This window comes from Culicoides brevitarsis, chromosome 2, assembly GCF_036172545.1.
Source record: "Culicoides brevitarsis isolate CSIRO-B50_1 chromosome 2, AGI_CSIRO_Cbre_v1, whole genome shotgun sequence".
Classification (NCBI taxonomy): Eukaryota; Metazoa; Arthropoda; class Insecta; order Diptera; family Ceratopogonidae; genus Culicoides; species Culicoides brevitarsis.
In genome coordinates, this window is record NC_087086.1 from 38,415,413 (window position 1) to 38,432,706 (window position 17,294).

The following is a 17,294-nucleotide window of genomic DNA, read 5'->3' on the forward strand; positions in this document are numbered from 1 at the left end:
AAAATTTAAAAACTCTTTTGAAATCATTACTTAAAATTCACCTGGACCATTTATTTCAAGAGTCATTAAATTACGAGATTTAAAAAAAATTCTAAAGCCAAAAACCACAAAATCATCCTTTCAATAAAGATACGCAAACTTTTAACCATCACTTCATTTACGATATAATTGACCGTTATGAAGTATTTTTTGACTACTGCCCTCCCTTTTCCGTAAAAATTGAGTAAAAACGAACAAAATGAGAGGAAAATATAATAAATAAATAAAAAGATGAAAGACAGCAAATTATTAATGATAATAAAACATAACATTAATGTAGTGATGAAAAACAGGTAAAAGCTATTTATTAAACACAAAAAAAACGTGGAGAGGCATTAAAATATTTTTTTTTACGTAACAACTTTTTATTCCCATTTTTTTCTTTTAATAACTTTGTCGGTCGTAATTCCAAATGTAATTAAAATATTTTTACAAAATTAGATTAAAAACGTTCATTTTTTATGGAAAACGAGAGATAAAAGATCAGTCATGTCATTCATCGTCATGACAATTGAATGAAAAAAATTTTTTTGCACCTTTTTCAAACAAAAATATCACGAGCTAGTTTCCCAATATGACACGAGTAACGAAGGGGAACGAGACAGGCTTCTCGAACAAAACCTTCTCAATTTTTATGTTATTTTATTACAATTATTATACTTTATTCAATTTCTTCGATTCCTTTCGTGCCATCATCGTTCGAGCTAAGCTGAGGTACGAGATACGATCAATTGTTCTCGCTTCAATGTTGTCGAACGAATGCATTACACAGATTTTGATGATGTTCATAAAAGGCAACGAACGACAACGTTCGATAATATTCATGTTCCTGATTGTATCATTTCTGCCAGTTCTCTATTTCATCGTATTATTGAGATTTTTTTTGTAGCTTCAACTTTTTTTTTTAAATAGACGTTCGATGACGATGGAAAGAAGAAGAAAAAAAATTGAATAAGGTGAATGTCTATTATTTTTTTTTTAGAAAGTCATAGAAAAAGAGGCATGCGACGAGGTAGAAAGACGCATTGTAGATGGAAAATGTTTAAAAAGTATGAAAGACAGATAAGAAAAAAAAAGTGTTTTGTTTGGAAAAATTTTTCGAATTAGAGATTGATGAAAAGATATTTAAGAAGATTTACAAAATCAAGAGATTTCATAAACAAAAAAAATATTTTAGAAGAATTATTTTTAATTAATTAAAAACTGATGTTTTTGTCAATAGATGGCGCTTTATATTCCTTTGAAGTTAGAAAAGTAACTTAAATTGAAAATTTTTCTTAAAGATTCTTAAAAAAACTAATAAAATTATTCCTTTAAAATTTTACAAAAAATCTTGTTTAAGATTGTTCTAATTTAAAATTTTATAAAGCGCCATCTGTTGGTAAAAAAATTTCTATCGCTTCAAATATTTTTTTTTATTATAGAACTGTTTAAAAAATATTTTTTTATGTTTATGGTTCAATTTTTTTTTTAATGTACTATAAAAAGTTTAACAATTTAAAAAAATATAAGAACAGCGCCATCTGTCGTACATTTTTTTGTTTTGAATTGAAAATTTATTAATTTTAATTAAATTTTATTTTATATTTTATTAAAAATTAATTTAAATTTTTAAAAAATTAAAATTACAAAGAAACTTTTTAGACTTTAATAACTTTAAATTTTCAATAGAGGGCGTTATAAAAATTCAGGCGTACTAAAACGCCATCTATTGAAAATTTGAAGTTACTAAAATCTAAAAAGTTTCTTTATAATAATTTTGTAAAAATTAAAATTAAATTATTAATAAAAAAAAATTAAATTAAATTTTTCAAAGAAAAAATTTAAAAAATTAAATTAATAAAAATTAAATTAATAAAATAATTAATTTTTAATGAAAAAAAAAACAAAATATTATTGAAATTATTAAAATTTTAATTCAGAACAAAAATATATTTAACCAATAGATGGCGCTGTTTTTGTAATTTTTAATTTTTTAACACTTTATAGTAGAATTAAAAAGGTTTTTTAAACCATAAACACAAAAAAATATTTTTTAAACATTTCTATGTTAAAAAAAAATTATTTGATACGAAAGTTTTTTTTTACCAACAGATGGCGCTTTATATAATTTTGAAATTAAAACGATCTTAAACAAGATATTTTTAAGAACTTCAAAAAAATTTTTTAGAGTTTTTTCTTGAAATTTTTAGATAAATTCTTCAATTTTAAGTAAGATTTCTAACTTCAAACAGATATAAAGCGCCATCTATTGACAAAAATATTAATTTTCTATTTAATTGAAAATAATTCATTAAAAATTTTCTTTTCATTTAATTTCTTGATAGATTAAAATAATAAATTAGAAATTATAGTAATTTTTAATACAAAAAAATAAAATTTAATTAAAATTTTTAAATTTTTTAATGTTAAATGAGAAAATTTATTTTAATTAAAAAAAATTAAAAAAAATATTTTAACAAAATTTAGAAAAAAAATTCTTTCAATATTTCAACATCTCATGAACTTTAAAACGCTTAAAAATAGGATATACAAAAAAATCTGGATAAAGCACGTCAGTTTATTTTATGTTGCATTTTTATGAAGTCGGATTGGATCAATATTGTTCATGTATTATTTGTTATTGTTTGATGATTCTCTTGTACGTTCATTCAGGAGTACATTGAACACACACACAACAAAAGGAAAAGAAATTGATTTAATTTTCTTGTTATTCTCTCTTTGAGTGGAAAACGAATCGAATTGGAAACATGATTCTTCGTTGATTTTTTTTTCCCTTTCATCTGCGGGTTATCAATTGGCCAGACAGAAGCCTGTTTAATTGGAACTTTGAAGACTTTTTGTGACATTGAAAAAAAAATATTGAAGCCCTTAAAAAACGCTTCTGAACTAAAAAAAAAATAATAAATATTGCTTCAATAAAATTTATGAGAAAATATCCTCGAGTATGAAAATTTTCTTCAATATTGGTTTCGATCGAACTTTTTTTTTCTTGTTGGTAAACAATGAAAGGCAACAAAATAACGATAGAAAAAGAGCTAAATTTGCCATAATTTAATATTAAAATAATGAAATTTGTTGCAATTAATAAAAGTTTTTCTTATGCAACGACGGTTGATGTGCCGTGCCCCTACTTTTTATACTTGCCTCTATAAAAAAAAGGGTAATTAAGTGTGTGTAAAAAAAGGAACGGAGAAGATTTTAGCTGCCAAACACGCCTCAAGGGTTGATATTTTATTATAAAATTGTTTGAGTTACCTACTTTCCTTGTTTCCGTTTCTTCGTTAAAGCAAAAATTCTCTCGAAAGAATTTCTCAAGAAGAAGAAAAAATTAAATAAGAGCCCTTTGATGCATTTTCATCGAGCCCGAACGACAGAGTTAATGGATGATGCAAATGATAGTCACCCGTTTTTATCTAATTAATTTTTTTTTGTTCGTTCTTGTGCATCGTCGTCTTTAACTTTATCATTTTTCCTGTCCTTTTAACGTCGCATTCATTATAAAATCGAGTAACGAGAGAGAAAAAAAAATCGGAGACAATATCAGAAGCAACTTGAGCGTAACGACGAACAATTCAACTGAACAAAAGCGGGTCGTAGACGGTCAACTATTGGCAAAAATCAGCAATTCTTAGAAAAGCAGTTCAATAGGTAATTAAATTAATTCAGAAATTCATCGAACGAATTGTAGATAAATTTCCATGAATTGGCGAAATACCTGATTCACGAGAAAAAAATTAAACAAAAAGTTTTTTTTTTTCATTTTAAGACAAAAGCATCACGAAAAGGTAATTTTGTGAAAAATTTTTACGAGTCTCTATTGAAAATAGACGCAAAACAACAATTTTTTGAATAAAGAGAGACAATATTGTAAAAAGAGACATTTTAATAATTTTTGTGTGTCAGTGAGGAATGATAGCGGAACGACAACGACAAAAATAACAATAACAAAATGGAGCAAGGTGAAAAAAATACTTTAAATGGCTCCCTTTGGAGATAACACAATGTTCGTTCTCGTTGATGATGAACAGAGCATCAACGTGCTACGCTTCAATTCGTGCGATTTTTTAGTGTTTTGTCTTTCGTTCACGGTTTTTACGTTTTGCATTTGTTTTTGAAATATCGAAAAAATTGTCTGTCCTTAAAAAAAAATTTTTTTTTTTGGTATTTTGATCACAGGTTGAATTAAAAATACTGATGCAGCGGTTCAAAAAAAATTTCCTTCAAAACCTAAATTTTTAATTTTCACAGAAATAATAATTTTAAAAATTATTTAATTAATTTAAAAAAATGTTTAATTAATTAAAAAAAATAATAAAATTAAAATTCATGAAAAAATCTTTATATTTTAATTTTTAAATTATTTTTTTAAATTATAATTTAATTTTTTAAATTATAATTTTTTTTTTCATAAATTTTAATTTTATTAATTTTTTAATTAATTAATTAAATTTTAAATAAAAATCAATTTTTTTTTTAATTAATTATATTATTTAATTTCATATTTTATTTTAATATTATTTTTAATTTAAAATTTAATTAATTTTCTATTATATATTTTTTTTTAAATTTAAAAAAAAAATTGTACTTTGCATTTTAAAAAATTTAATTAAAAAAATTATTTTAAATAATTTTTTTTTTTTTTTTTTTTGAAAGAAAAATTAAAATTTAGTTAAAAAACAAATTAAAATTAGATTTGAACCTCTTTCAAGATTGATGATAAATTAAAATTAAAAAAAATAAATTAGAATTTAAAATAAATTTTATATGCTTGGTTTGGATTAATTCTAAAAGAATTATTTTTACTGAATTTGCCAAAATTAATTGACAAATTCAATTTTTTTTGATCTCTTGATATTTTTTCAATTGATCCTCCTGAAAAAAAAATTAAAATTATTTTTATTAAATAAAAATTAAAAATTTTGCCAATAGATGTCGCTTTATATACCATTAAAGTCAGATAAATTACTTAAATTGAAAGATTTATCTTAAAAATTCTTAAAAAACCAATAAAAATATTCACTTGACAATTCTTGAAGAAATTCTTCAAGATTTTTCAATTTTCAAAATTTTATAAAGCGCCATCTATTGGTAAAAGATTTCTTTATCGTCAAAAAGTTCTTTTCTACTGCAAAATTTTTAAAAATAAATTTAAAAAAAAATTAAAAATGATGAAAAAAATTAAAATGCGCTTATTTTGTTTGAAAAACTTACCTTCAAAAGCCATCTTGATAGTTACTGAAAACGAACATCTCCCCAAAAAAGGTGGAAAAGATGTCAAGTGTTAATTAAGAGACAGCATTTTTTACTTTTATCCACTGAAAGAGAACAAAATTTGCTTACCATGCAGCATTTTCTCGTTTGTTTATCATCTTGTTTGTGTCTGTTTGCCATTTCCATTCCGGCAAAAGTGAACAGTAAATTTCTTTCGAGGCAATTAAAATGATAATAAAATTGTCATGGCGACAAAAGTTTCAATTAGCATTACATTATAAAAATATTTATGCGCACCATCGAGTCACGAACTTTTTTTTTCCTCCTTCTTCGCTTGAATAAAGTGAAGGTTAATTTGCATCTAATCAAGCATGTGTGTGTTTGTCTCCCCTGTTTTCGTTTTTTTTTTCTTTCCTGTTTTTTTCGAAACTTTTTCATTGACACTTTCTTTGCTTCTTTTCCTGCGCGTTTTTTGAAGGCTGTAGTACACGCGCCTCCTCCAAGCGCTCCTTTCTCCCCGCAACCTCAGCACACTCATCATCAACTTCATCAAAATCAGGCCTCGCATGTTGCCAAAGAAATCTATCACCCAATCGAAGGTGTAGCCTCGTTCCAACAACAACCGCCAACAACGTCTTTTACTCCCCACGTCGGCGCTGCGGAAGTGCTTTCGTCGCAGCAAACGCAGCACTTTGCGCCGCCATCTCCCATTGTCGCGCCCCAACTCAAGGGCTGGAAACCCGTTCAGTTTTCCGTGTCGAATCTCCAACGTACGGCATCGGGTAACGCGCCAGCAGTAGAACACGTAACGTTGCCGCCTTTTGAGTTGCCCAAAACTGTCGCGGAAACTGTTAGCTCAGAAGCACTCAGCAACGGATTTCATCAGGTAGCGCGGTTTTTTAAAAGATTTTTTTTTTTTGATTTTTGTGATGAATTTTTGTCTCGGGTGATATTATAGAAATAGACAAGGATTTTTTTTTGAATTCATAAATTTTTTAACAGGGTGACAAAAATATTTTTAATTAATTAATTATTTTTCAATTATCGCGAAATTAATAATTTTAAAAATTTAAAAAAAAATTATTAATTTATTTATTTCTAAATTTATTATTTTTCATAAACTTTATTTTTTTTTAAATTTAAAAAAATAATTTTTTTCCGAAATTAATTCGAAATATTATTTTTTCAATTTATTAATTTTATTTCTAAATTTTTTAAAATGAAATTTAAAAAAAAATAATTTTTTACAAAAAAATTTTTACTTTTATTGAAAATTTTAAATTTAGAAAAAATTAAGATTAAAATAATTAATTTAAAAAATATAATTAAATAAATAATATTTAAATTTTTTATTTATTTTATTTTTTTTTTATTTTATTAATTTTGACGAATTCAAAAAATAAATTAATTTTTAATTTTAATTTAATTTATTGAACTTAAAAAAAATACAATATAAAAATGGTAAAAATAAAATATTAATAAAATTATTTATTATTAAAAATTATTTAAAATTAAGTATATTAAAGGCAATTAAATTTTTAAACAAAAATGTTAAATTTTCTTCAAAAGAAAAAAAAAATTTTTTTTTAAAAAATGATGAAATTATTTTTTAGATTTCGCAATTCAAAAATTTAATTTTTTTATATACATGAAAATAATTTTAAAAAATTAAAAAATATTTAAAAATTAATTTCGAAAAAAATCAATTTTAAAAAATTTAATTTATTAAAAATAATTAAGTTTATAAAATAAAAATAATCAAATAAATTAATTAAAAATTTTTAAAATTATCAATTCCGCGAAAATTGATAAATAAATAACAAATCAAAAGTAATTTGTCACCCTTTTTAATCTAAAAATTTTTTGTAAGATTTTTTTTTACTTACCTGAAAATTGGTCACATCCACGTGTTCTACTGCTGCTGTCTTCCCATTATTTCATTATTTATTTTTTTCCTTTAATTAATGCTTGGATGTGGCCTACAATGCTTTTTATTAACAAATTTTCATCCGATACTAATTACAGCTTTGAAAAAAGATATTTTCTCATCCTCACATTTCTCCTAAAAATAAAAAGTTTGCCTTTTTCGCCTTTATTCCAAATTTTTTGATGGAATGTAAATCAAGCTAAAAATGCCATAAAATTCAATTCAATCCCTTTTTTTAATACAATGTCAAACATTCGCCTCCGAGGCATTGTTCGATGGTGTCAAAATTGGGCTTTGCTTGCTAATCCTCAGGCGGTGTGCGTTATCTGCTTAAAAACAGAGCAAATAAGGATTAATTTTGTGTGTGACTGAATTTCGGGGTTATGGACTCACTTACCTGCCTGCGCGTCTTGCAGATTTAAAAGCCATAAAAATTTAATCCATTTTTTCGTCCTTTCTTCAGAACACGACACAATTTCAACATCAGCAACAAAATCAGGGATTTCATCCAGTAGCAGCTCCTGCTCAAAACCAACAACAACAACAATTTCATCAGCAACAAAATTTCGGACAAGGCATTAAGTCGCCCAGTCCCGCTCCTCGTGTCGTTAATCAATCGCCAAGCAACCAATATCCGGGCTTAATTACACCTTTACGTAAGGAAGCCCCAATTACGCAACAGCCATCACCTGTCTTTTCATCTCAACCGGCAGCTGCTATTATTAAAGGTAAGAAATTTTTTTTTGCTTGACACGGAATGAGAGTCTAAAATGGATTGAGATAAATGTCTTTTGAGTTTCCAATCAAACAAAAGATTTATCATTTTGGATCATTTTTCAAAAGACGAAAAAGCAACAAAAAACAATCACGCATCGTTCAACAAGGAAACTCGATACGGTATCGAGTAAGATATCTCAGTTAACGAAGAGATAAACAGAGAGAGAGGCAAAAAAGGGTTTTTTCTTGTGGGCGAGATTTGCTTTCATTTGTCAGAAAATTTGTTAGTTTAATGACATTTTTGGGGAAGAGTTTCTTAATGACACGGAAATATTTTTTTTTTTTTTTTTTTTTTGTGAAAAATTGCTGTTCATTAAGTGTTAAAATGAAAAATATTTAAAATTTTCATTATAGATATGTAACTTAAAGGCTTTGAAAATTTTTTAGTTTTTGAAAATTTATTTTTAAATTAAATAATTTTTTATTAAATAATTTATGAATTGAAATTAAATTAATTTAATCAAAATAAATTTTAAACTTTTGTTTTAATTTTAATTAAAATTAATTTATTTTTCTTTATTATTTTATAAATTTAAAAAATAATTTTGGTATAAAGGTGAATTTCTAATTAATTAAAAATTTAGTAAATAATTAAATTTATTAATTTAAAATCAAAATTATTTTTAAATTTTAAAAATTAATTAATTAATTAATTATTTTTTAATTATTTATTGAATTATTTTTTTTATTAAAATTTTTGAAAATATTTTGGAAGTTTTTTAAATTTTATTTTATTTAATTAATTTTTTTTTATTAAATTAATAATTTTCAAAATATTTATTTATTTTTTTTTCATTTAATTTTTTTTTAAGTATTATTTATTTTTTTTAATTAATTTATTATTTATTAAATATTTTTTAAATGTTTTTTTTCATATTATTTTATTTTAAATTTATATAAAAAAAAATAATTTTAATGCAAAAAAAATTTTTTAAATAATTTTCTAAACACGATGAACATTAATTTTTTGTTAATTATTTTTTTTTAATATTTATTTTTTAATTATTTGTAAATTATTTATTGTTTTAATTATTTTATATTTCTTTTATAATTAATTATTTTTAATAATTTAAAAAAAAAAAAATTATTTTTTAAATTTTTATTAAAATAATAATTGAATTAAAATTTATAAAATTTAAAAATTATCTATTTAATTTTTTTCTAAATTTTTATTATTTTTTTAAACTAATAATTATTTTTAAATTATTAATTGATTTATTATTTTATTTTATTTATTTTTTCTTAATTTACAATTAATGTAAAATTTTTTTTAAAATTATTTTCTGAACTCGATTAGTTTTTGTAGAGTTCATTAACTTCCTATTTTTATTTAAAAGTCTACAAAATTCAAACAAATATTTTTTTCGAATAGACATTTATTTGAACAAATGTTTCTAACTTTACTTGTCCTATTTTTTATATTCAACTATTTGGCATTGAAAAATGTCCAACAGTTTCAAAATCTTCCGTTCTCAATTCATTTTCGTTTTTTACGAAATTATAACTATAAATCTGCATTGCTTCTTTACATTGCTCTTGAATTTCAAGAACTTCAAAAATACTCAAAATTTTCATCCATTTATTGACGACAGTTTTTGAATTTCTAAAAGTACTGAATTTGTCGCCTTTTTCTTCCTTAACATGACTATCCAAAAAACTTTTTGTTTTTTCCGCAAATTCAATTCTCAATTCATTAAACAACTCTTCAGCATAATTATATGGATCCAAAGCTAAATCCTCGAAACGAACAACTTTAACACGATCTGGATACTTTTTCCTCAAGAGAAGGAAATTTCTGAAATCCTCAACGAGATTTTTGCAATACTTTTCAATGTCGCTACATTCGGGAGCCTCTGGATCACATTCTCCAAATTCCTTTCGTGAAACTAAAACTCCTCGAGGATCACGAACTTGCAAAATAATTTCAACATCTGAAAGCTCGGGATCTTCTAAAAAATAACTCGCAAGGGAGATACGAGCTCGAATGAATTTCAAATGTTGCCGCGGGAAAGTTTGACAAAGAACTGATCTGAATTTCAAATCGCACAAAGATGAAAGAGTTCCCGACCACGATCTGCAGTAATTGAAGAGATGTTTGTTGAACATCCAGTGTTCAAACTTGATCGTTTGAAGTTGCGTCTCATTCGTTTTGGCAAAGTCGCAATTTAGCAAATTTTTAACATGTTGATATTGCGCCTCGAATGACTTTGTACCGACTGCCAATTGAGACAAAAAGTTGAAAGGTTCGTAATGATAGTACGTGGCTGGAGCAGTTTGAAGTAAGTCTCCCATGAAAGTTGAACCAGTTCGCCATGCACTGAAAATTGCCACAATTTGTTTCTCCTGCAAGGGAATCGGAAACATGTGAGAAGAATTGCCGGTCTCGATTGAATTCAAGACACTTTGTTTCGTGATGATGATTTTTTGCCAATCCGTAAGAGTTTCATTCTGATAGTGACTTTCAAATATTGACCAAATATCTTTGGCAAAACCTTCACTCTTTATATAATCCTCTTCTGAAGTAAGTTCACAAACTAAGTAAAGAAAAATAAACACAAAAATTCCTATTGAAGGTAGCCATTTTCTGATACTTTTGAACAAAATCATCACAACGTCTTAATTCGTTCAAATATCTTTAAAAACTGATGAAATTATTACATTAATTTTTTTTCAAATTCATTATTTGAACAAATGTTTTCTAAAAAAGTCGAGAAAGTTTTTTTTTATATAAAAACAAAAAAAAAATGAAACAAACCAGACATCTCCATTTGTTTGTTCAACATGTCTCCCATTCCCGCCCAAATTTTGTAACGTATTATCAAAACAACGACCCGCAACGAAACACATCAATGAAACCGAAAACAGCCTTTGTTGAAAAATGATGCTCAACTCAAAAACAAACAAAAAATGTAACCGATAAAATGTGTCCGAATCATTCTTTTGGTCTCAACGTTTCTCTGCTTGTGCTTTTGACTGACTGAGAAGCCGATGACAATACATCAGAAGCATACAGCTGAAACGGAGAGATAAAGAAAAAAAAATCCTAGATTACCTCTTCGTATTTTTTTCTTCTTCTCTCTCTGAGGATTGAAAAGGAGTGAATTTGAGTTTCTTAAGGTTTAAAACAGAGATCGTCAATTCCTAAAATCTTTCTGAATTTTTTTTTTTACGATTTTCAGAAAGATTTTACGAATTGACGATCTCTGTTTAAAGTTCATAAGTCAAATTCTATACGAAAAAAGTAAACGTACAGAATATACCTGATCTATGAGATCATGAAGAAAGGGAAATGAGGATCCAAAAGTCGACTCAGATGATGAGACGAGTTTTGGATTCACAATTCTCTAATCTATAGATCACGTATATCCAGTACGTTTTCTCTCTTTGTATAGAATTGACACGTACATGACGTTCTGTACGTGATCTCTATAGACACAGAGTCAAATTTGAGGATTCTATCGTTTAATCCAACGCCATCTATACAAAAAATGTTATAGATGGCGTTTGATAAACGATAGAATCCTCAAATTTGACTCTGTGTCTATAGAGATCACGTACATGACGTTCTGTACGTGATCTCTATAGACACAGCGACAGATCAGATGATTCTATCGTTTGATCCAACGCCATCTATACAAAAAATGTTATAGATGGCGTTTGATAAACGATAGAATCCTCAATTTTTGACTCTGTCGCTGTGATAAGGTCAAAAATTGCCACAAGTTCATTCCTTTTCAATCCGCAAGGCAACCTTTTACGTCTTAAAACCCTCGTTACTGCTCTCCGTTAGACAAGCATAAACCCATGTTGGAATAAATCAGTAGAGGGTAGACAAAAATCAATCAAATGCCGTTGGCTTGAGTTTCTACGAAACAATACCGAAAGTTATTGTTGCGTAAATTAGAGTTAAATCGATCTCGTTATGTTATAAATGATGTGTGTTTGTTCAATCCTTACATGTCAAATGCAAAGAAAAAGGGATTTTTGATATGGGGGCGGAATATGATTTGGTATCCTTCTTTTCATGGGACTTGAGAAAAAGTTGTTTGTAAGGGTTTTTAATGGAAACATACAAAAAAAAATATTTTCCGAAGAAAATCCCTTAAAAGTTATTTGTGAAAAACATTTTATTTGTAATCATTAATTTCAATCATCTCCTTATCATATTTTTTTTACCGTTAATTAAACATTGAAATTGAGATCCGAACAAGATTAAATCCTTTAAAATAAATTTATCTTTGACAAGACGTCTTTAAGTTGTCGTTTTTCTCTTTTTTTCTCTTTTCGTTTTAAACGAAATCAATATTTTTTATTGATAAACATAAAAAAAATATCAATTCAATTCGCAGAAAAAATATTTAGTCCCTTCTCAATGCCTCTTTTCACTCTAAGACTTTTGTCATTCGCTTGTAATTCCGCGCTTATTTTTTTTTTAAAGGAAAAATATTTCAGCGCGAATGTCAAATCATTTGGATTACATGACAAGTCCTTAAAAGAAAAAAATCGAAAAACTGACAGATCGATTGTAATAAAAATAATTTTCTCATTTCAAATTGATTGTCTCGGTGTGATAAAAATTTTCTACGCAGTAAAAAAAAATAAAAAAAATTAGAAATTTAGCGCGCGATAATGATGATTGATTGATATTTTTTGTGTACAATTTTTCTGTTATTTATTTGATTTGTCACTCAATTTTGTTTATTTTTACGCATTTATTTTTATTTTTTTTTTATTTTCTTTAAAAAAAGGAGGAAGCAACATGCGTGGAGATCAGAAATGGCCGCCAGCTGAAACCAAGATGCAAATGGAGCTCGAAAATGAGCAAAGACGCAAATTGGCTCAGGGTCCTGCGTTCCGCCCGAAGCGCATGCACAAGGTAGGGAATGTAAGGAAACTGTATCGAGACTTTTACAGGATTTTTTTTGGTAGAAGTATCGCTAGAGTTTGATTTTTTTTATTATTTTTTTTAATTTTTAAGAACTTTTGAAAATTTAAAAAAAAATATTAGGTTTAAAAATTGATTTAAAATTTTCAAAATGTGCATTGGGACAAAATTTAAAAATGTAAATTGGGGCAAAAACTTAAAAATTATTTATGGAGAAATTTTTAAATGTGCATTGGGACAAAATTTTTAAATGCTTATTGGGGCAAAAGCTAAAAAATTATTTTTGGAAAAATTTTTAAATGTGCATTGGGACAAAATTTTTAAATGCATATTGGGGCAAAAATTTAATAAATTACTTTGGAGAAATTTTTGAATGTGCATTGGGACAAAATTTTTAAATGCATATTGGGGCAAAAAAAATCATAAAATTACTTTGGAGAAATTTTTAAATGTGCATTGGGACAAAATTTTAAAATTCATATTGGGGCAAAAGCTTAAAAATTATTTTTGGAAAAATTTTTAAATGTGCATTGGGACAAAATTTTAAAATGCATATTGGGGCAAAAGCTTAAAAATTATTTTTGGAGAAATTTTTAAATGTGCATTGGGACAAAATTTTAAAATGCATATTGGGGCAAAAGCTTTAAAATTATTTTTGGAAAATTTTTTAAATGTACATTGGGACAAAATTTTAAAATGTAAATTGGGGCAAAAATTCAAAAAATTACTTTTGGAGAAATTTTTAAATGTGCATTGGGACAAAAAAAAACAACTTTTTACTTAAAAACATAAATTTCCATTTCATAGGAAAGAAAATTCCATTAAAAATCATATTTAATGATAATTTAATGAATTCCCCATAGACTGAATTTCCGGGCAAACAAATAAAAAAAAAGTACTGATAATAATGATGTTCAACATTGTTTGACAAAACAAACAAATAACGAACTCGAGCTCCCTTGAGAGAGAAAAATTTACCCGAAAAATTATACCGGAAATCAGTAGCTAATTTACTGCCACGAACACAAAAAAACAACAAACTTCAACTATTAAATAACATAATTTTGAATAAATCACGTTATTTACCGATTAAGTCTTGATTGCCACCTTTCCTTTTTTATCATAACAAGCGGCGCACGATAGAAAACTTTTTTTTACGTTTTTATTATTACGCGGCGCGCGTGTCACTGATAGAACGGAAATGCAAAAAAAAAATAAAAAGTTTTAACCATAATTTACCTAATTTTAATAAATAAAATCAACATAAAGTGACAAACAGGCTTTTAATGACTTTTTGCAAAAACGAAAAAAAATTTTTTTGAATTTCTATCAGATTTGAAGAAAAAAAATGTTTATTTTTGCTGTTTATCTACTCAAAAAGTCAAATACAAATTAAATAAATGAGCAATTTCGCATTTTTCTCGCTTCGTCTTTTTTTTTTTGGCGAGCAGACGAAAAAGAAGCAACAAAAATGGCTTTGTATGAATAAAATTGCCTATTAAGGACTTCTTTTCTCATCTGCGACTATTTTCAATTACACACTTTTTATATTTTTTTGCAAGTAGACCCTTTAGTGTTGTAGAAATAAAAAAAAAAATACACGTAGTTAAAGAAAAAGTAAGCAAGAAGAAGTGAAAATGCGACAAAAAAGAGACATTTACTGTACATATTAAAAAGATGTTAATAGGATTGAGGCATGAGTAGAAAAGTGAGCAAGTCAACAATTTTTATTACTTTTATTGAAGTTTTAGAGAGGGAAGAATTTTATTTCTTTTAAAAATTTTGAGAATTTAAAGGATATAAAATTTTTAAAAAATATTTTGAGTTAAAAAATATTTTTTTACGAAAAAAAATTATTTTATTAAAAAAGGAATAATTTTTTAATTTAAAATAATTTATAAAAATATAAATTTAAAAAATTTTTATTATTTTTTTTATATTTATTTTAATTAAAAAATTAAAATAATTTAAATTAAATTTTATTTTTCTTTAAAGATTAATTAAAAATAAATTTTATTTAAAAATATCAAATTTTATTTTTTATTATTTTATTTTTTTTTTTTTTTAATTTTTTAATTTTTCTTTTTTTTTAAAAATTATTTATTAAAAAAAACATTAAAATATCAAAGTTTAATTTTTTGTAAAATAATTTTTTTTACATAATTTTAAAAAATAATTTGTTTAATATAATTAAATAAATATATAAATAATAAAAAAAATAATTAAATTTGATCAAATATTTAAAAAAAAAATTTAATTTAAAATAAAATTCATTAAATATTTTATTAATTATTTTTTAAAATTTTAATTAAAAAAAATATAATTAAAAAAAAAAAATTTTTTTTAAATAAATTAATTAGAAATTTTTTAATTTGAAATATTATTAATTTTTTTTAAAATAAATTATTAAAGAAAATATCAACATATTTTTCAAATAAAAAAAAATAAAAAGAACTAAAAATAATAAATTTTCATTAATAATATCAAATTTTATTTTTTAAATATTTATATAATTTTTTAATATATTTTTTTTTTATTTTAAAAATAGTTTCGTTTTAAAAAATTTATAAAAATATCAAAAATAATTTCAAATAAATTATTATTCTTTTTATTTTAATTAAAAAATATTTAAATTATAATTAATAATTTAATAATTTAATTAATTATTATTTTTTTAAATAATTTTATTTTTTTAATTATTTTAATTTTTTAAAATAAATTTTTAAGGAAATTAAAATTTTTTCTCAAAAATATTAATAAATTTTCAATAAAAAAAATAAAAATCTTTAAAAAATTTAAAATCCATAAAAATTCACTCCCAATCTAACTCAAAACTCCCAACGTCAACATCTCATGCAGCAACGCAAATTAAATTTGTTTATGTAAATGTTAAATATTTTTTTCACAGTAATCGCTTCTCGTATTCTCCGCTTTAATATACGGTAGTGTTTACACATTTATTTTGCTCCAGAGTTATCTTTTATTATATTATGTGTATGTTTACGCAGTTTTATCACACAGCCAGTGATACGTGAAAAAAAAATGATTTTAACTCCGATTTACATTTTTATTCGATGGAAAAAACTTTTTTTTCCTATTAAAAGTTAGAAAAAATATTAAATTAGTGTTCTTTTCGCATCGAATTTAAATTTTTACAATATTTTTTTATTTTTTTTACAGGACTACAGCCAATTCTTTGCCAAGAACGCTCTTAACAGCACCTACCCTGGATATCGGGCACCTCCAGGTACTCAATATTTTGCAGTAGATAAACAACAAATGTAAAAAAAAGTTCGTCTAAAAAAAATTTTTTTAAAAAAAAATGTTAAAATTTAATCATTTTATTTTATTTATTTAAAATGTTTCAAAATTATTTTCATTTTTAATTATTTATTTATTTTAAATTTAAAAAAAATATATTTTTTAAAATTTAATAAAAAAAATTCAATTCTGTATCTTTTATCCTAAATATATTTATAAAATTCAATCAAAAAATATTTAATGGAAATTGCTTTGTTTGTTCTGCTGCTTGCTTCATTACTTAATTAAATTAAAAAAAAAATAAAAAAAATATTTAAAAAAAATCATATCATTTGTGGCTGTCTAATACGAACAAAAATGACGAAAATATATTATAAAATAGAAAAAAAAACAAAAAAAAATATCTGAAGATGGAATAAAGAAACGAATATTTTGTATTTTTGTACCAAAAACTAATCGATATAAATTAATTAATATTATTATTATATTGTAATTATTATTTAGCAGGATCCCTTCAAAAAAAAAGGAGAAGAACGTGAGAAATTCGAGAGTAAATTTTTGGCTAAATTTCCAATTTTATGACCTGATAATAAAAAAAATGTAAAAATGTACTTTGTACATTAAATTTTTAATATGAGGATGCTGTTTGAAGGTTCATTAAATTGGAAATTTAGGCGAAAAAAATTAGCGGAAAAATAAATTAAAATTATTTTATTAAATTTTTGGGGTAAGAGCTCAAACTTACTTCGAAAAAAAATTATTTTAATTTATTTTTCTTTTTTTATTATTTAATTATTTATTTTATTTTTAAAGAAAAAAATTATTTTATTTTATTTTATTTATTTATTTTAACAAACAACAAAAAAAATATTTATTTTTATATACTAACAAAAAATTATAAAAAAATGTATAATCAAATTTTTAAACAATTTATTTATTTATTTTTAATTGAAAAAAATGTCTTAAAAAAATCGTGAGGAGTTTCAGGACACTACCCAGATACGCAAGCAAACAAAAAAATTTAACATCATTGTGTCCTTAAAATTTCTTTCAATTTATTTTATTATTATTTATTTATTCTTATAGTTGTATAAAAAAAATTAGAAGCTTAGCTTTTAAATAAAAAATGGAGATTAATACGCAAAAAAATAAAAACTATGTAACGGAAACTGCTAAAGAGTGAAATTTGTG

The 17,294-nt window shown here is 24.1% G+C and overlaps 1 protein-coding gene across 2 annotated transcripts in view; it reads left to right on the plus strand.

The window, feature by feature from the left end:
* Positions 1 to 17,279, plus strand: part of LOC134830846 (putative mediator of RNA polymerase II transcription subunit 26) — a 76,217-nt gene extending 58,938 nt beyond the window's left edge. Inside the window, exons 7-10 of one of the 2 annotated variants that reach the window (XM_063844444.1) lie at positions 5,732 to 6,139; positions 7,644 to 7,908; positions 12,706 to 12,833; positions 16,023 to 17,279. In XM_063844444.1, coding sequence (XP_063700514.1) covers positions 5,732 to 6,139; positions 7,644 to 7,908; positions 12,706 to 12,833; positions 16,023 to 16,127 — 906 coding nt within the window. In that variant the 3' untranslated portion in view covers positions 16,128 to 17,279. The remainder of the gene's footprint in view (positions 1 to 5,731; positions 6,140 to 7,643; positions 7,909 to 12,705; positions 12,834 to 16,022) is intronic. The other variant, XM_063844445.1, reaches the window with a different exon arrangement.
* Positions 17,280 to 17,294: the final 15 nt, after the last annotated feature.